Here is a 16,707-nt window from a genome sequence, read left to right as displayed (position 1 = left end):
ATCCCCTTTTCATCAGTTGTTTCAACATGATAACCATTGGCTCGAATATCTTTAAAACTCAGCAGCGTTCTACTGGAACGTGGAGAATAAAGAGCTTCTCTAATGGTCAGAATTGTGCCATGAGGTAACATAATATGGGCATTACCATAACCATCTATCATACTAGATGTGCCTGATATAGTAGTCAAAGAAGTCTTACTAGACATGAAACTAACAAAATATGACTTATCCCTAAGGATAGTGTGCATTGTCGCACTATCTGCCAGACATTCATCCCCACATGCCATGTCTAGAAAGATAAATAAATCTAATCATATATTCCGCAATTGAAAATACTATAATAAAATCCAAACAAGATAACTCTATCAAGTACCATATAAACTGAATTAAAACATAACCACATAAAATATAGTCCAGAAAATAAAACAAAAACATAATCCAAATACGAAATTGGTTCATAAGCATGGTCAAATAAACAACATAACTTAAAACGGATAAACTAGAAACATAAAAGAACATAATGTTTAAGCTCATAAAATCACACTCTAATCATATTCCAAACTGGGTTATTGGGTTAGATGTGCCCAGATTTGGGAGTCGAGTAATGGGCTCCTCATTGAGAACATCTATCTCAACCAAGTTGGTCTCCGGTGGTGCATTGTTATTTACACCACAATCCATAATGTTCCTCGCACGACAGGTGCGTGACCAATGCCCAGTTCCACCACACCTATGACATGTATCTCTATTCTGATTTTGATTCTGATTCGGGGCTCTATTCTGCTGCGCACCTCTAGGTCGAGCATTGTTACCTCCTCTTGGCATATTCCCCCTTTGCCCATACTGTGAGGGACCATTAGGTGGCCTATTATAAGGAACATGTCCGCCCCTATTACCCCGTCCCCTCACTCGACGATTGAACCCACGGCCTCTGCCTCCACCACGATTGTTCCTGTTGACCAAATTTGCTTCTGGCAAAGGTTGAGGATTTCGATTGACCAAATTTGCTTCTGGCAAAGGTTTAGTACAACTTGTTCGAGCCTGGTTGTTCTTCAAAAGAAGATCAAGGTTCTTCTCGGCGAGGAGCAGAACTGTGACCAACTCTGAAAACTGAGTATAGTTCTTGGCCCTGTACTGTTGAGACAGTATCATATGTGAGGCAGGGAATGTAGAGTACGTCTTTTCCAGAATCTCAGCATCAGTTAGTTTCTCTCCACAAAACTCCGGGTGGATTTGATGTGACATACTTCAGAGTTATACTCGTTAACGATTTTGAAGTCCATAAACCGTAAGTGAATCCATTTGTTTCTTGCTTCAGGCAAGAGGATTGTCTTTTGGTGATCAAATCGACTAGCCAGGGCATCCCATAGTATTTGGGGATCCTCAATCGATGAGTAGTCCAAACGGAGGACCTCATCTAAGTGCCTCCTAATCAGAATCATAGCTTCAGCCTTCTGGGCTTCGTTAATCAGATTTTCTTTAACAATAGCCATCCTCAGTTTCTTACTAGTGAGATGGATCTTAACATCCATTGTCCAACTCACGTAGTTCTCACCAGATACATTCAAAGGGGTGAAATCAAGTTTGCTCAAATGTTCCATCCTATCATACATAGACAAAGTATACATGCGAATCAAATTATTGTGTATTACTTTTATGTCATGAAATTTGCATATGACGTGATACAACTACATATAGCATATATGATTCGCATAGAATTCATATCTATTTCAAAAATATTTCAAACAATTCATGATTATTAGGCAAATCGATTGTTTTCATGCACACAGAATATTTACATGGATGATTTTATTCACTGGTCAAATAACATTAAATGTCCAAACATGTACGCAAAATATTCATAGTGCTTATTGCATCAGGTAAGACAAATTTTCGAAATCATGAGGATAGTGAGCAAGACATTATAATATACTGACAATTCTAAAAAGATAATCAATATTTTTGGCCATATATCAATATCTTACAGTAATCACAAATAAATAATCATGCATATTGACATATATTCAAGTTTTTCGTATTGTATGTCCACATACAATCATTACATGAAATATTAAAGTATTATATATATTGAAAAACATGGCATATTTCAGGATATGCATAGTACACGTAGTAATGATATTAATATGATAAATAATGACGAGATCTCATATTCTTCATATATTTCATGATATTTCAAATTTATCTAGGATGCTGTTCATATAATAAAGAATTTCAAGGGGTTAAGGCTTACTTGAAAAAATATTACAGAGAAGATTATACGTTCTACGAAAGTAGATCACCGTTTTACAAACGAACCACGCTCACAATTTCTCCAAGTATTCTAGCCCCACGAACAATTGTTCTTCCACGATCACCGCGAGCAAATCGTGCTGGTAATGTGTTGTAAATCGCCCTAATGGTATTGCTCTTCGGTTTGATGATTTTGTGGAAAATAAAGTATGACAACAATAATATAATATAGAAAGAGAGAATACAAAGACAAAAATCCGTAGAGAGATTAATAAGGGTGTAATATTGGCGGAGGTAGATTTCCATTATATAGGTGAAAAAACCAGCGGGAGTTACAAGAGAAGTTACAAAGGAAGTTACTCTACTACTAACACAAATGGAAAGACATGTGGTAGGGTAATGATCTAGTGGGGAGTTGGGAGTTGGGTGGTCATGTTAGGAAACCCCACACACATATTATTTACAACAGACTCCAATTTTTAATTTTTTTTGTTTTTGATTTTTTGTTTATGGGTTACTGGCAAATAGGCCCATGACAAGGGCACTTAATTAAAAGAGGGACATCCAACTTTTTTTGTCTTTCAAATAAATACAACCCATTCAAACTTATTTGCAAATAAGGAAAATCTTTTTATTGAAACCCAATTTAACTCCAATTTCATGATTTACACCACAATTTAGCCCAATTTCATCAATTAACCAATTTTAACCATAATTTCAATTTTGACCCCAATTTTGACCCGCCACCACCGGAGACCGCCGGTCGCCGCCGTTGACTTTTTTTTTTTTTTTTTTTTGAAATTTTTTTTTTCCTGAAATTTTTTATTCGGCCGGTCAACTGCCGTTGACCGCCGGGTCTCCGGCGTTGACCTTTTTTTTTATATAATTTTTTTTCTTAAAAAAATATTTAATTAATATTACTGTCTTGGCTGCTAAATTACTGTCTCCGGCAGTTATTTAACTGTCGGAGACAGTAAATTAACTGTTAATTGAATTTTTTTTTTCTTCAAAAATATTTTAATTAATATTACTGTATTCGTTGCTAAATTACTGTCTCCAGCAGTTATTTAACTGTCGGAGACAGTAATTTAACTGTTAGTTGACTTTTTTATTCTTAAAACAAATATTTTTAATTAATATTACTGTATTCATTGCTAAATTACTGTCTCCGGCAGTTATTTAACTGTCGAAGACAGTAAATTAACTGTTAATTGACTTTTTTTTTGTTTAATTTTTTTTCCTTAAAAAAATTATTTTAATTAATATTACTGCATTGGATGTTAAATTACTGTCTCCAACAGTAATTTAACTGTCTTAGACAATAATATTAATAATATTACTGTTCGGAAAAATAATATTCATAATATTACTGTCCCAAACAGTAATATTACTGTCTGGGACAGTAATTTAGTAGCCAAGACAGTAATATTAATTAAAATATTTTTTTCTAAGAAAGACAATTAAAAAAAAAACAAACAAAAGTCAACGCTGGAGACCGGCGGTCAACGGTGGTTGACCGGCCGGAAAAAAATTTCAGGAAAAAAAAATTTCAAAAAAAAAAAAAAAAAAAAAGTCAACCCCGGAATCTGGCCGGAAAAAAAACATTTGAGAAAAAAAATTATTTTCTGAAAAAAAAAAGTTTTGGGGGTTAATGTGATATATTTGTTTAAATTCGGGGTCAATGTGTAATATTAAGAAAGTTAGACCATAATGGGTGGAATTGATAAGAATTATATTATTGAGGGTATTTTAGACTAAAGACATGGGGATGGGCTTAATTGAGAGACTATTTTTTTTGTGGACCAAAATGCATTTAAGTCCCATGTGATGGGCCTTTTTGCCATTTGCCCTTTGTTTATTGATTCTAATTGTATAAATCAATTATAATGTTTGTATATTGTTTGTTTTTGTAAATATAGTTGAGTTTGCATTTTTTTAGTTGTGATTTGTTATTTTTAGTAGCCGGTTCTTTAATCGACTATAGTTCATCATAGTCGATTTAATATGCTTCATAGTCAATTAACACTGCTGATAGAGGAAAAAAGTTAAAAACGAAAAAAAAAATTTAAAAAAAATTAAATAATAAATTAATAATAATAATAATAATAATAATAATAATAATAATAATAATAATAATAATAATAATAATAATAATAATAATAATAATAATAATAATAATAATAATAATAATAATAATAATAATAATAATAATAATAATAATAATAATAATAATAATAAAAAAAAAAAAAGAAAAAAAAAAGAGAAAGACACGGCCGGGTCATGGGGATAGTGAGTTGATGGGTCATGCCCATGGGGATGTGTAAGGTCGAGGGACATAAATGGAAAAATGGGTAACTGAAATTTGAAGTAGATGTTTCTCAAATGATGTAAAATAATTTGGGTCTTTCTCTATTAAAAATAGTATTGAGGGGTTTATCAAAGAGCCCCATATATTATAATACTTTGCGCCCAGAAAAATAATTATAACATTTACAACTATTGAAGTGGGGTAAATTAAATTATCTAAATTGACTTCTTTCAACCAATTTAGAACGTTTCGTGAATGTTGCACCTACATGATTTGTTACGGGGTTCCTTGTTATAGAAAAAAAAAATCTTTAGATGGTGCAAAATACTATTGATTTGTTTTTTAAGGGAGCAAATTGTAAAAATATTACATTTTAAGGGTGTGAAAGGGAATTAAGCCAAAAAATTAGGGTTGGTGGTTGGTCAACAAGACAAGTAGGTGAGTGTATGATTATTAAAATCTTATGGTGTAATAATCTGTAACGGATTACGAACGGGGAATATTATTAAGGGGTAATAGCAAATAGGCCCATGACAAGGGCACTTAATTAAAAGAGGGACATCCAACTTTTTTGTCTTTCAAATAAATCCACCCCATTCAAACTTATTTGCAAATAAGGAAAATCCCTTTATATATACCAAAATTACCCCCAATTAATTGAAACTCAATTCAACTCCAATTTCATGATTTACACCCCAATTTAGCCCAATTTCATCAATTAACCAATTTTAACCCTAATTTCAATTGACCCCAATTTTAACCCTATTTCTTATCAATTCCACCAATTATGTTCTAACTTCCTTAATATTACACATTGACCCCGGATTTAAACAAATATATTACATTAACCCCCCAAAATTTTTTTTTTCAGAATTTTTTTTTTTTTTCTAAAATGTTTTTTTTCCGGCCAGATTCCGGCGTTGACCGCCGGAGACCGGTGCGTTGACTTTTTTTTTTTTTATAATTTTGTTTTTTCTTAATTTTTTTTTTAATTAATATTACTGTCTTGGCTGCTAAATTACTGTCTCCTGCAGTTATTTAACTGCCGGAGACAGTAATTTAGCTGTTAATTGGCTTTTTTTTTCTTCAAAAATATTTTAATTAATATTTATTGTATTCGTTGCTAAATTACTGTCTCCAGCAGTTATTTAACTGTTGGAGACAGTGATTTAACTGTTAATTGACTTTTTTATTCTTAAAAAAAATATTTTTAATTAATATTAATGTATTCGTTTGCTAAATTACTGTCTCCAGCAGTTATTTAACTATCGGAGACAGTAATTTAACTGTTAATTGGCTTTTTTCATATTTTTTCTTAAAAAAAATATTTTAATTAATAGTACTGCCTTAGATGCTAAATTACTGTCTTCAACAGTAATTTAACTGTCTTAGACAATAATATTAATAATATTACTGTTCGGAAAAATAATATTCATAATATTACTGTTCGGAAAAAATAATATTCATAATATTACTGTCCCAAACAGTAATATTACTGTCTGAGACAATAATTTAGTAGCTAAAACAGTAATATTAATTAAAATATTTTTTTCTTCTAAGAAAAAAAAAATTCAAAAAAAAAAAAAAAAAAAAGTCAACGCCGGAGACCGGCGGTCAACAGTGGTTGACCGACCGGAAAAAATTTTAGGAAAAAAAAAAGTTTTCGAAAAAAAAAAAAAAAAAAAAAAAGTCAACGCCGGAATCTGGACATTTCAGAAAAAAAAATTATTTTCTGAAAAAAAAAAGTTTTGGGGGTTAATGTGATATATTTGTTTAAATCCGGGGTCAATGTGTAATATTAAGGAAGTTAGATCATAATGGGTGGAATTGATAAGAATTATATTATTGAGGGTATTTTAGACTAAAGACATGAGGATGGGCTTAATTGACAGACTGTTTTTTTTTGTGGACCAAAATGCATTTAAGTCCCATGTGATGGGCTTTTTTGCCATTTGCCCTATTATTAATATGAAATTAGTAAGTAATTAAGCTAAAACACGTGATAATTGACGGTGTCCTCGACCCTACTCCTGGTTATTATAACCAGGTGATTCTCCTTGCGACGCCTGTCCTTTTTATTATTATTAGTTTTTACTTTTTTTAATAATTAAATATTTTCCTTTCAAACCGTCATTCCTAAACCATAGTTAAATATTAGGACTCTCTCTCCACTACATCACCGTTCTTCACCATTTTTTTAATATACGAGACCTGCTTTTTTCTGCTTTTTTAGAAGAGACGCAATTAAATGTGCACATGAGCAATTAAATATGTTCGAGAGGAAGAATTTCATCATTGTTTTTAGAGGAAGGACGAATTTCATCACAAGTACAATTGATTTTTTTTTTGTTAGAATTAGATTTGGGGACCTCGATAGCATATAATTATTGAATTTTAGTTTATGAATTTTCGTTTACTCTGTCAATTTCAGAAAAATGTTTACGGATTGTGGTATAATGAAAAACTTTCAATGCTGTTTTTCGGCTTCGATATCCATTTTGTTGGAATTAGTGTTTTTATTGGTGTTTTGCAATTGAAGAGACCATTTGGTTTGGAAGTGAATCTTAAAATCCACTTGGATGATTTGTAAGGATGTAGAGGATGACTCTGTATTCCTATTTTACGACGAAGTTGATGCTCAACTTGAGACTGTTTTAGCAATTGGAGATTTTGACGAAAGTCCTGTGCCGGATGACTCTCAGTTGTTCAACCTCTGTACAAAGCTTTCTACTTTGTTCGACTTCAAACTGAAAACTGATTTCTACTTTGTTCGACTTCAAACTGAAAACTTTTATCGCAATGTGTAAACTATCAAAAAGTGTTCCGACAATACTTTGTTCTATTTTCTCGTAGTACAACAGATTATCACAAGTAAAGTATAAGTATAATTATCTTTGCAGGTGTATGTTCAGTTTTGATCATTTATATTGAAAAAAATTGTACTTCTTTATGTATGGAGAATGTGTAACATATTTTCATCCGTATATCACAAACATGAAAGGAATTTGTGCATTGAAACTAAGTATTTGGTTTGGAGAAAAAATGTATGTTTGACTCCACTGGTTCACACATATTTTTAATTGAAAAAACAGGAAGAAAGTTGTTTCTCTATTAGAGCTAATAAAGAGAACTTCTAAATTCATTAAGCTGTTGAAGTCAAAAATTGATGTATTTCCACTACAAAGTACAAACCAGTAAAATGGCACATTTGAAAATTTTCAAACTGAAATTCAACTAATCTATATTAATTAAAATGTAGTATACGAAAATATCCTAGATTTCCTAGGAATGATTAGGTGGCTTCTCCATACTAGTAGCAGATTCCTGCCAAAATTGAACACAACCAATAAAAACCGTGAAAATTTCAATTAATATTATCAGAGTAGCATAATTTTACAATAAATACCTGTGATAAATTAGAACCGAAATATTTGAACATACTCGGAGAAGGTTGACTCAAACAAAAATCTGAGCCTTGTCCCTGCATATTCATAACATATAGCATAAGAAGTCATATATATATATATATATATATATATATATATATATATATATATTGAGGAATAAATTAATAACTCACCACGTGAATTGTCGGATTTGTCATGTGATAAAAGCAATCTGCATGATATCCTCCAGAAGAAAGGCCATTTGATATATCTTAAAAATTATAAACATTAGCATATTACCAATTACAAATTAGTAATTACTAGTTGAGATGGAAGAACATTTATACCTTTTTCTGGTAGAGGTATATTTACTGTTAGTTGGGAAGGCTGCACCTTTTTATGTTTTCCTTTTGTTACTGTCCCTGCAAAATTGAAAATTAAAACAAAATTAGATATTTTTAGTTGCAAACCAGAGTATAATTTATTTGTGAATCTATCATGAAAACTTACTTGTAGATTCAAGTTTTCCTTTTCCTTTCTTACTTTTTGAATCCCAATGACTCGGCAAACGAACATTATTCACTCCTCTTGACTTTACATAAAGAGGATTACGCACATGCTCATCATTTATAACATTATTTGCTTTCACCATATCAAATTCCCTAACATTTGAACACTGTAAAACAGTATCATCAATAACCGACTTATCCAAACTCAGCCTATCGAGTAAATCATTTAGATCCGAAAAAACACCTTCAAGCCCCGTTCTCACTAAATTTCTCGCTTCTTGATGAACTTTACTTCGCATCATCAGATCATAGCACAACCTCATTGCATGATTCACATAGACTGTTTCAGATTCATTATTATCTACACGAGAATTTTCTTCACTGAAATGCACTCTGTCTCTTATATTTTTTGTCCATCTAACTTTTATGTACCTGATAGGTATTGTGTGCACATTCATTTGTTTGAAAACTAATAAAGCATGCTTGCATAATATACCAAGAGACTCAAATAGCCGACATGTACAATTTATTCCATGTGACCTCGAATCAAATTCAACTTCTTGAACACAATTTGAATTACCTTGCGAACTTACTTTAAACTTAATTAAAGTATCACTTTGTATAGGATCTCCATCAAAATAAATGCCCAAAGAATTAATTAGTTCTGACTGGAACATATAGTATATTGTGTGAGTGTAAACTGCAGCAGCTTCTTTTAACAAACAGTTAGATTTTACAGCAAGAGTAGGCGCCCCATGACGATTTCTAAAGTCATTTTCCTTTTCATCTTGACGCCATGTATTTTGAACATTTTCAAATCTAACAACACAATCGTACAAAGTATGTGTTCTTTTACCACCCATTTTCAAAGTAGAGTTTGTGCCCTCGCTTCTCGATGTAGCTTTAAGCCCTGCGCTGAATCTGTGTTTACTAAAAGCAGTAGACCATTTACTTCTCAACTTATACATATTATTTAACCACGAATGATCATAAAGATTAAAACCAGCAATCATTTTAGTCCATATATCGTCAAACTCTTCTTCCGATTCACAAAATTCCATACACCTATGAAACATATTCTTGAACTCGGAATTGTTATTCAAACTCCCAAAATGCGACGGAGCATTCTGATAGATATGCCATTGACACAACCGATGGTGTGAATCTGGAAATACAGTCTCAATTGCATTAATCATTGCTTGGCATTGATCTGTGAAAATAGTTTCAGGTTGTTTACCACCCATAGACTCAAGGAATGTACTAAACAACCATTGAAAAGAAGATTCTGTTTCACGAGACATAAAAGCCATACCAAACATCATATTATTCGTATGATGATTAATACCTGTGAAAGGTGCGCAAACCAAATTATATTTATTAGTTTTATAAGTTGTATCAATTGAAAGAACATCACCGAAAGCCTCATAATCAATTCGACATCGACCATCTCGATAAAAAAAGTTGCACATCCTACTATCTTCATCAATTTGAAAATCCCAATAAAATAATGCATCATCATTCGATTTATTCTTAAAATAACGAATCAATTCAGCAGCATCACCATCTTCAACTTGTCTATAGTCTTTTGTTAAACGATTAAAGTAATCATATGCATCTTTTTTAAGAAAACCCACATTTTCTCTTCCATGTGATTCTTTTTCCATGTACGAATATGCATTAGCTATCGAAAATCCAGCATCTACCAATGCTTTTAATGTATTTCCTTTTGCATATGAAATACTACGGGCTGATCTTAACATATAACTTTGGTCGGGTGTCACCATATCGTGATTATGCTCAATATTAAAAATAGTCACTACCCACTCCTCATTCTTTTTCCGCCCAATTCTAAGTCTTGCTGTACAACCAAATCTTGTTTCTATCTTCAAGTAGATTGACTGTCTATTTTTAACACTGCTTTTTTCATCCTTGGTTCCTTTACAAGAACACTCAAACTCCTTCATATAAAGTTCTCTACTGTTATCATGAAAATATGCTTGTTTTCCTTTTCTCGCACTAAAACCTTTGATACGTCCATATTCACAGTATAATAGATATGCATCTTCAAGGCTTGCTATTTTCTGACCAACTGTTAATCTACGTTCGAATTCTTCTACCAAGGACTCGTTACATACCTCTGTTTGTTGTGATTCTGACAATTGTACGGGAGACTTTTCTGAATAGCAATTTTCATCCATATCTATAAATAATGAATGTAATAAAACAAAAAAAAAACAAATTACAAAACTTCAAACACAGTGTAGTGATCACATTATATTACAATCGAGATACAATTCTGCTATTTATCAAGACAATTCATAGATAGTTATTTTTACAAGCTTCAAATATATATATATATATATATATATATATATATATATATATATATATATATATATATATATATATATATATATCACATTCATGCAAACCTGTAATGAAGTTCTTCAAATGGAGATGTTGATGCTTCAATGGAGGAAAAATACAGACTTCTTGAGAAAGAAAAGATGAACGTGAGAACCGAACGTGAGTGTAAAGAGAGAGAAAATCTAACTAATTACCTTAATTAGTGGGATTCTTTTAATATTAATCTAGTCAAAGCTAACTCTAGTTTAGGAATGACGGTTTGAAAGGAAAAAATTGAATTATTAAAAAAGATAAAAACTAATAATAATAAAAAGGACAGGTGTCGCAAGGAGAATCACCTGGTTATAATAACCAGGAGTAGGGTCGAGGACACCATAATTGACTTAGAGTTGGAATTGCAATATCCTTAAGACAGTATTTTTGGATTATCTACCGTGCAACATGCTCCTCCAGGTAGCATCCAAGCTACATCTGTTAGTTGTTGAATATTCGCTCTAAAAATTTAACCCACGACGAATTTGAACAAATAATAAAACATTGCCAGAATTTAAAGAAGAACAGTGCATTAATAAAACTCTCAAAAATTGATTGTTGAACTAATCGAATTCTCCTTCATTTTATAGGCAATAAATACCACTTCAAAGAACGCCATATGGGCCTATATGTGATGTTTCCTATATTTAAACAAATTTTACATATATTTATCTTGCGAACTTCATCAATATTTTAGTTATATATCTCCAAAGTTTTCAACTCCGATCCTAGTAAAAAAATCCAGTCGTGCTTGTAAGAGGAAAATCATGTGTACATTATATAATAGGGTCGTATTCTTATGAATTTTTAATATTCGCCTAGACAATCGATTTCTAGGAACGAGCATGTTAGTGTGACCAAGTCATTATTGTCGACTTTTATCTTCCTCACATTTCGATTTAGAAGTTAAATCAAATTTTCCAATTATCTCTGTGGTCTTTGTTTTAATATTTTCCTGAGAAATTTATTTTTACGTTTGAGATTTGTAGACGTAAAATATCATGATTTTTACGGTGAAAAACTCCATCCATCATTTGGCTGCAAAAAAAAAAAAAAAAAAAAAAAGAAAAAAAGAAAAAGCAGCCTTGAAAATTCCCACCAAATTTTTAATAAATAATTAATTAAAGTTGGGTAACACCCAATTTTTCCTAACATTACTTTTGCCAATCCTAACTTGTGTAATTAACTTTGCTCCTTTTTAATTTTTGTCCAAACACTTGTTTTTCAAACCGGTCAATTCAGGCAAACATTTAAATCTCGTACTCTCTATTGATGATTATTGTCTATATCCGATCAAAATTGACTCCACATGCCACACACAACACACACACACACACACATTATCCAATGAAAAACAATAGTTTACTTTCTTCAATATATTTTCGCAATATTTTAAACATGTGAAATAATTCACACTCTTTGCGTTTATATTATTATAATAAAGATAAATTACAACCACCCCTGAGTTACAGTTAATTTACGAAAAAACCCCTCTTGTTTGGATAATTACATTTACCTCCCTTAAGTATGATTTTTTCTTACACCTCCACCCTTATGGTGTCAAATTCAACATAATCATCTAGATTCTGCTCTAATTTGTACTCGTTTGGTGCAAAAATACAGTTTTTGATGCCCTACAATCTGATATATATATAAAAGTGAAAAGCACATTTTATGATCATACTGCTTCAAAATGTGGAGTCAAATGGGACAAAACGGTTACAAAATTGAGAATATTCCATATAATTTAGAAAATTCCACTAAATTTGAAGCCGCAAGGATATGTAAAAAGATTTATAATTGATGGGTGACTGTAATTACCCAAACAACAGGGGGTTTCTCGTAATTTGACCATAACTCAGGGGTGTGGTTGTAATTTAACCTTATAATAATAATAATAATAATAATAATAATAATAATAATAATAATAATAATAATAATAATAATAATAATAACAATAATAATAATTTAAACAAAGTACTCTCTAGCCCCCATACTCTCTCTCTCTATACATAATACTCCCATTTGCAGTTTCTTTGACTTTGCAATTCCAGCTGCCACAGAAATGCTCACATCTCACCCAACACCCACCTCACTCCGGCGGCCGGAGCCCATCTCCGGCGCCGGAAAACACCGCCTACACACCGGAAAATCAGCCAGTTTCCGGCCAAGGCTGGTGAGGGGTGGGGTAAGAGCATTGATCAGTAGTGGAGATAGCAAGACTGGAGTGGAAATAGCAGCTGATCAGAAATTTATTGAGAACAATGGATCAGTGGTTTCATCTTCTTCATCTTCTTTAAATGTGAGAGCAGTGATCACAATAAGGAAGAAGATGAAGGAAAAGCTTATCGAAAAGTTTGAGGACCAATGGGAATCTTTCATCAATGGAATCGGCAAAGGAATCTTGATTCAGCTCATCAGTCAAGATATTATTGATCCTGGTAATAATTATTATTTCTTTTTTCCCCAACAATTTAAAGTTATTATTATGTAACAGCACAAAATCATGTGAAATTTGTTGGTGTTTTTTGCCTTTATGTTGATAGAGTTGACTTTCCTTTATATATTCATGACTCGGTTTTGGTTTTGGTTTCGGTTTCGGTTTCGGTTTCGGTTTCGGTTTCGGTTTCGGTTTCGGTTTCGGTTTCGGTTATGTGATTGTGCATTCTTGAAAGTAGTATTGCTATATCTCACAAATTAAATGAGTTTTAATTTTATTTTATTGTTTTGTTAGTTACCAAATCAGGGAAGATTGCAGAGTCTTTTGTGAGGGGTTGGTTGCCGAAACTATCCGGCAGCCCCAACGTCGTCCAGTACGGCGCTGACGTGGCGGTCCCGCAAGATTTCGGGCAGCCGGGCGCGATCCTCGTCACCAATTTCCACGACAAGGAGTTCTTCTTGATGGAGATTGTTGTACATGGTTTCAGCAATGGCCCCATATTCTTTTGGGCAGACACTTGGATACATTCGATCAAAGATAACCCTCAGTCGAGAATCGTGTTCAAGAATCAGGCATCTCTTCCTTCTCAAACCCCACCGGGGATCCAGAGTCTGCGTCGCGATGACCTGTCGCGCCTCCGTGGGGACGGGAAAGAATCTAGGAAGCTGCACGAGAGAATCTACGACTACGACCTGTACAATGATTTAGGCAATCCCGATAAAAACGAAGGCCTAGTCCGACCGGTGTTGGGAACCGACAAGAGGCCTTACCCTAGGAGAATTCGTACCGGTAGACCTCCTACTAGAACAGGTAATAAATAAATACTCCGTTGCATGTTTAATCAATATCCTGTCGAATACGTACTTTCGATGTCCTAATAACGAAAATGCCTGTCTGAAAAAAAATTGAACTCGAAGATCCCAACACGGAGACAAGAATCGAGAAGCCGCACCCGGTTTATGTTCCCCGAGATGAAACGTTCGAGGAGGTTAAGCAGAACACGTTTTCGGCCGGACGTTTGAAAGCCGTGCTGCACAACTTGTTGCCGTTGATCGCCGCGACTTTGTCGAAATCCGATATTCCGTTCACGAATTTCGCGGACATAGATAATTTGTACAAGGATGGTTTTCTGTTGATAGACGAAGACCGTAAAGACGGCAGAAAGAACCAGATTCTGACGAGTGCGATGAAACAGATGTTTACGGTTGGTGACAGGTTGCTCAAGTACGATCTACCCGCCATTATTAAGCGTAAGCATCGCTCTCTAAATATTTTTTTTTTCTTTTTCGTAAAACTCTGCTGCAAGAATATATAACGTGCTCGTTTGTCGTCTCGTCTTTTGTTTCAGGTGATAGATTCGCATGGCTGAGGGATAACGAGTTCGCTCGTCAGATGTTGGCCGGTGTCAACCCCGTGAACATCGAGCTACTAAAGGTGGGATTTTTTTAATCTCGTCGAAAAACGAGTTGGATTAATTATCTTGTTTGTTTTTATTATTATTATCTAGCAGCTGTTGATGGAGAATCTGCTGTAATACTTTTGCAGGAACTTCCGATTGTAAGCAAATTAGATCCTGCGATATACGGTCCACCAGAGTCTGCAATCACGAGGGAATTATTAGCGAAAGAGCTCAACGGGATCAACATCGAAGAGGTAATTAATTAATTAATCACATCATAAAAATATTGATCGACAAACGTAGTTAATGTTTTACACGTTTTTTTTTTCCGCAGGCAATCAAGGACAAGAAGCTGTTTATACTAGACTACCACGACTTACTTCTGCCCTTCATTGAGAAAATGAACGCATTGCCCGATAGAAAAGCTTATGCATCAAGAACTGTATTCTACTACGGCGAAAACGGTATTCTCCGACCAATCGTAATCGAGCTTTCACTTCCTCCAACAGATTCTTCTCCGAGGAACAAGTTTGTGTTCACACACGGCCACGACGCCACTACTCACTGGACATGGAAGCTCGCTAAAGCTCATGTCTGCTCGAACGATGCTGGGGTCCACCAACTTGTCAACCACTGGTAATATAAATATTAATTAATACCAGCCTCGATGTAAATATTTCGGCGTACAATTTAATTTTTCATTTTTTTTCGTAGGCTGAAGACTCATGCGTGTATGGAGCCTTATATAATCGCGACACATAGGCAGCTAAGCTCGATGCACCCGGTCTATAAACTACTACACCCCCACATGCGGTACACCATGGAAATCAACGCGCTCGCGAGGCAGAGTTTGATAAACGGGGGTGGGATTATCGAGGCATGTTTCAGCCCCGGAAAGTACGCCATGGAAGTAAGCTCCGCCGCCTATAAGAGCTTGTGGCGGTTCGACATGGAATCACTACCTGCAGATTTAATTCGAAGGTAACATTTCTCTCGGTATTTTACATAGAACTTTTTTCAGTATTTAATATTGCAATCTTTTTTTTTTTTTGCAGGGGTGTGGGTGTTGAAGATCCATCGGTGCCAGGTGGAGTCAAGCTCGTGATCGAAGACTACCCGTACGCAGCGGACGCACTTCTCGTATGGTCGGCCATTAAAGAGCTCGTGGAATCATACGTTGACCACTACTACTCCGAACCTAACTCCATCTCATCCGACCCTGAGCTCCAAGCCTGGTGGGACGAAATCAAGAACGTGGGCCACCACGATAAGAGAAACGAGTCATGGTGGCCTAATCTCGAAACCCAAGACGACTTATCGAAGATACTTACAACCATGATATGGACTGGCTCCGGTCAACACGCAGCCATAAACTTCGGTCAATACCCGTTCGGCGGTTACCCGCCAAACCGACCCACGCTCATGCGTAAACTGATTCCTCGTGTGGGAGATTCGGAATACGAGAAGTTTCTGCAGAACCCTGAGTTGACTTTCTTGACTTCTCTGCCAACTAAGCTGCAGGCGACGAAAGTTATGGCTGTGCAAGACACCCTGTCGACCCATTCGGCTGACGAGGAGTACATAAACCAGCTGCACCATATTCACAGGCTCGCTTTCAATGACTCGGAAGTTCAAAAACTGTTCGAGGATTTCTCTGTTAAGTTGGAGGAGATTGAGAGAATTATCCATCAGAGAAATAAAAATGTCGAGCTGAAGAATCGAAACGGGGCTGGTGTTCCTCCGTATGAGTTGCTTTTACCTTCTTCTTCGCCCGGCGTGACGGGGCGTGGTATTCCCAACAGCATTTCCATTTGAACGGGCCCGCTTTTTTCCTATATCTTTTTTTTTTCTTCTTTTCTTTCGGAATTCAATGTTGATTTATGGCCTTTGTATGGGCTATTATTTTACAGCAGAATTGAGATAAAAACTCGATACTCCGATTCTTGAATGCTATTCAGCCACTTTGTTATCAAGAGGTTGGATTTTCTTGATTATTCAATTCGTATCGTATCTAC

General features: G+C 34.4%; 3 protein-coding genes across 3 annotated transcripts; 1 reads left to right on the top strand and 2 right to left on the bottom strand.

Moving 5' to 3' along the window:
- Positions 1–549: 549 nt before the first annotated feature.
- On the bottom strand, positions 550–1,601 carry LOC105970847 (uncharacterized). Its single transcript, XM_012995671.1, has 2 exons — positions 1,248–1,601; positions 550–1,134 (listed from the first exon to the last, which is right to left on the bottom strand). Exons 1-2 carry the CDS (start codon positions 1,599–1,601, stop codon positions 550–552), a joined length of 939 nt encoding a protein of 312 aa, XP_012851125.1.
- Positions 1,602–7,685: 6,084 nt separating this feature from the next.
- Positions 7,686–10,371, bottom strand: LOC105955331 (protein FAR1-RELATED SEQUENCE 5-like). Its single transcript, XM_012979047.2, has 5 exons — positions 8,455–10,371; positions 8,292–8,366; positions 8,139–8,215; positions 7,965–8,039; positions 7,686–7,882 (listed from the first exon to the last, which is right to left on the bottom strand). Exons 1-5 carry the CDS (start codon positions 10,235–10,237, stop codon positions 7,841–7,843), a joined length of 2,052 nt encoding a protein of 683 aa, XP_012834501.2. The 5' UTR covers positions 10,238–10,371; the 3' UTR covers positions 7,686–7,840.
- Positions 10,372–12,800: 2,429 nt separating this feature from the next.
- LOX6 (PLAT/LH2 domain-containing lipoxygenase family protein) lies at positions 12,801–16,691 on the top strand. The gene is made up of 8 exons (XM_012995726.2): positions 12,801–13,294; positions 13,588–14,103; positions 14,211–14,543; positions 14,642–14,727; positions 14,839–14,946; positions 15,027–15,328; positions 15,407–15,673; positions 15,748–16,691. The coding sequence occupies exons 1-8, from the start codon at positions 12,919–12,921 to the stop codon at positions 16,505–16,507; spliced, it is 2,748 nt and encodes a 915-aa protein (XP_012851180.2). The 5' UTR covers positions 12,801–12,918; the 3' UTR covers positions 16,508–16,691.
- Positions 16,692–16,707: the final 16 nt, after the last annotated feature.

Source organism: Erythranthe guttata, chromosome 11, assembly GCF_056151865.1.
Source record: "Erythranthe guttata isolate IM_541 chromosome 11, IM_541, whole genome shotgun sequence".
Classification (NCBI taxonomy): Eukaryota; Viridiplantae; Streptophyta; class Magnoliopsida; order Lamiales; family Phrymaceae; genus Erythranthe; species Erythranthe guttata.
The sequence above is the reverse complement of the archived record's forward strand: the minus strand, read 5'-3'. Positions and strand labels throughout refer to the sequence as shown.

Bases quoted from the DNA above. Each gene is read 5' to 3' on its own strand.
- LOC105955331 (XM_012979047.2), bottom strand. From the start codon at position 10,237: ATGGTGACACCCGACCAAAGTTATATGTTAAGATCAGCCCGTAGTATT. The intron at 8,367-8,454 runs GTAAGTTTTCAT...TCAATTTTGCAG, and splicing joins AGGAAAACTTGAATCTACAA to GGACAGTAACAAAAGGAAAA. The intron at 7,883-7,964 runs GTATTTATTGTA...CAATTTTGGCAG, and splicing joins TCGGTTCTAATTTATCACAG to GAATCTGCTACTAGTATGGA.
- LOX6 (XM_012995726.2), top strand. From the start codon at position 12,919: ATGCTCACATCTCACCCAACACCCACCTCACTCCGGCGGCCGGAGCCC. The intron at 14,104-14,210 runs GTAATAAATAAA...TTGAACTCGAAG, and splicing joins TAGACCTCCTACTAGAACAG to ATCCCAACACGGAGACAAGA. The intron at 15,674-15,747 runs GTAACATTTCTC...TTTTTTTTGCAG, and splicing joins CCTGCAGATTTAATTCGAAG to GGGTGTGGGTGTTGAAGATC.
- LOC105970847 (XM_012995671.1), bottom strand. From the start codon at position 1,601: ATGGAACATTTGAGCAAACTTGATTTCACCCCTTTGAATGTATCTGGT. The intron at 1,135-1,247 runs GTATGTCACATC...CTGTCTCAACAG, and splicing joins TTAACGAGTATAACTCTGAA to TACAGGGCCAAGAACTATAC.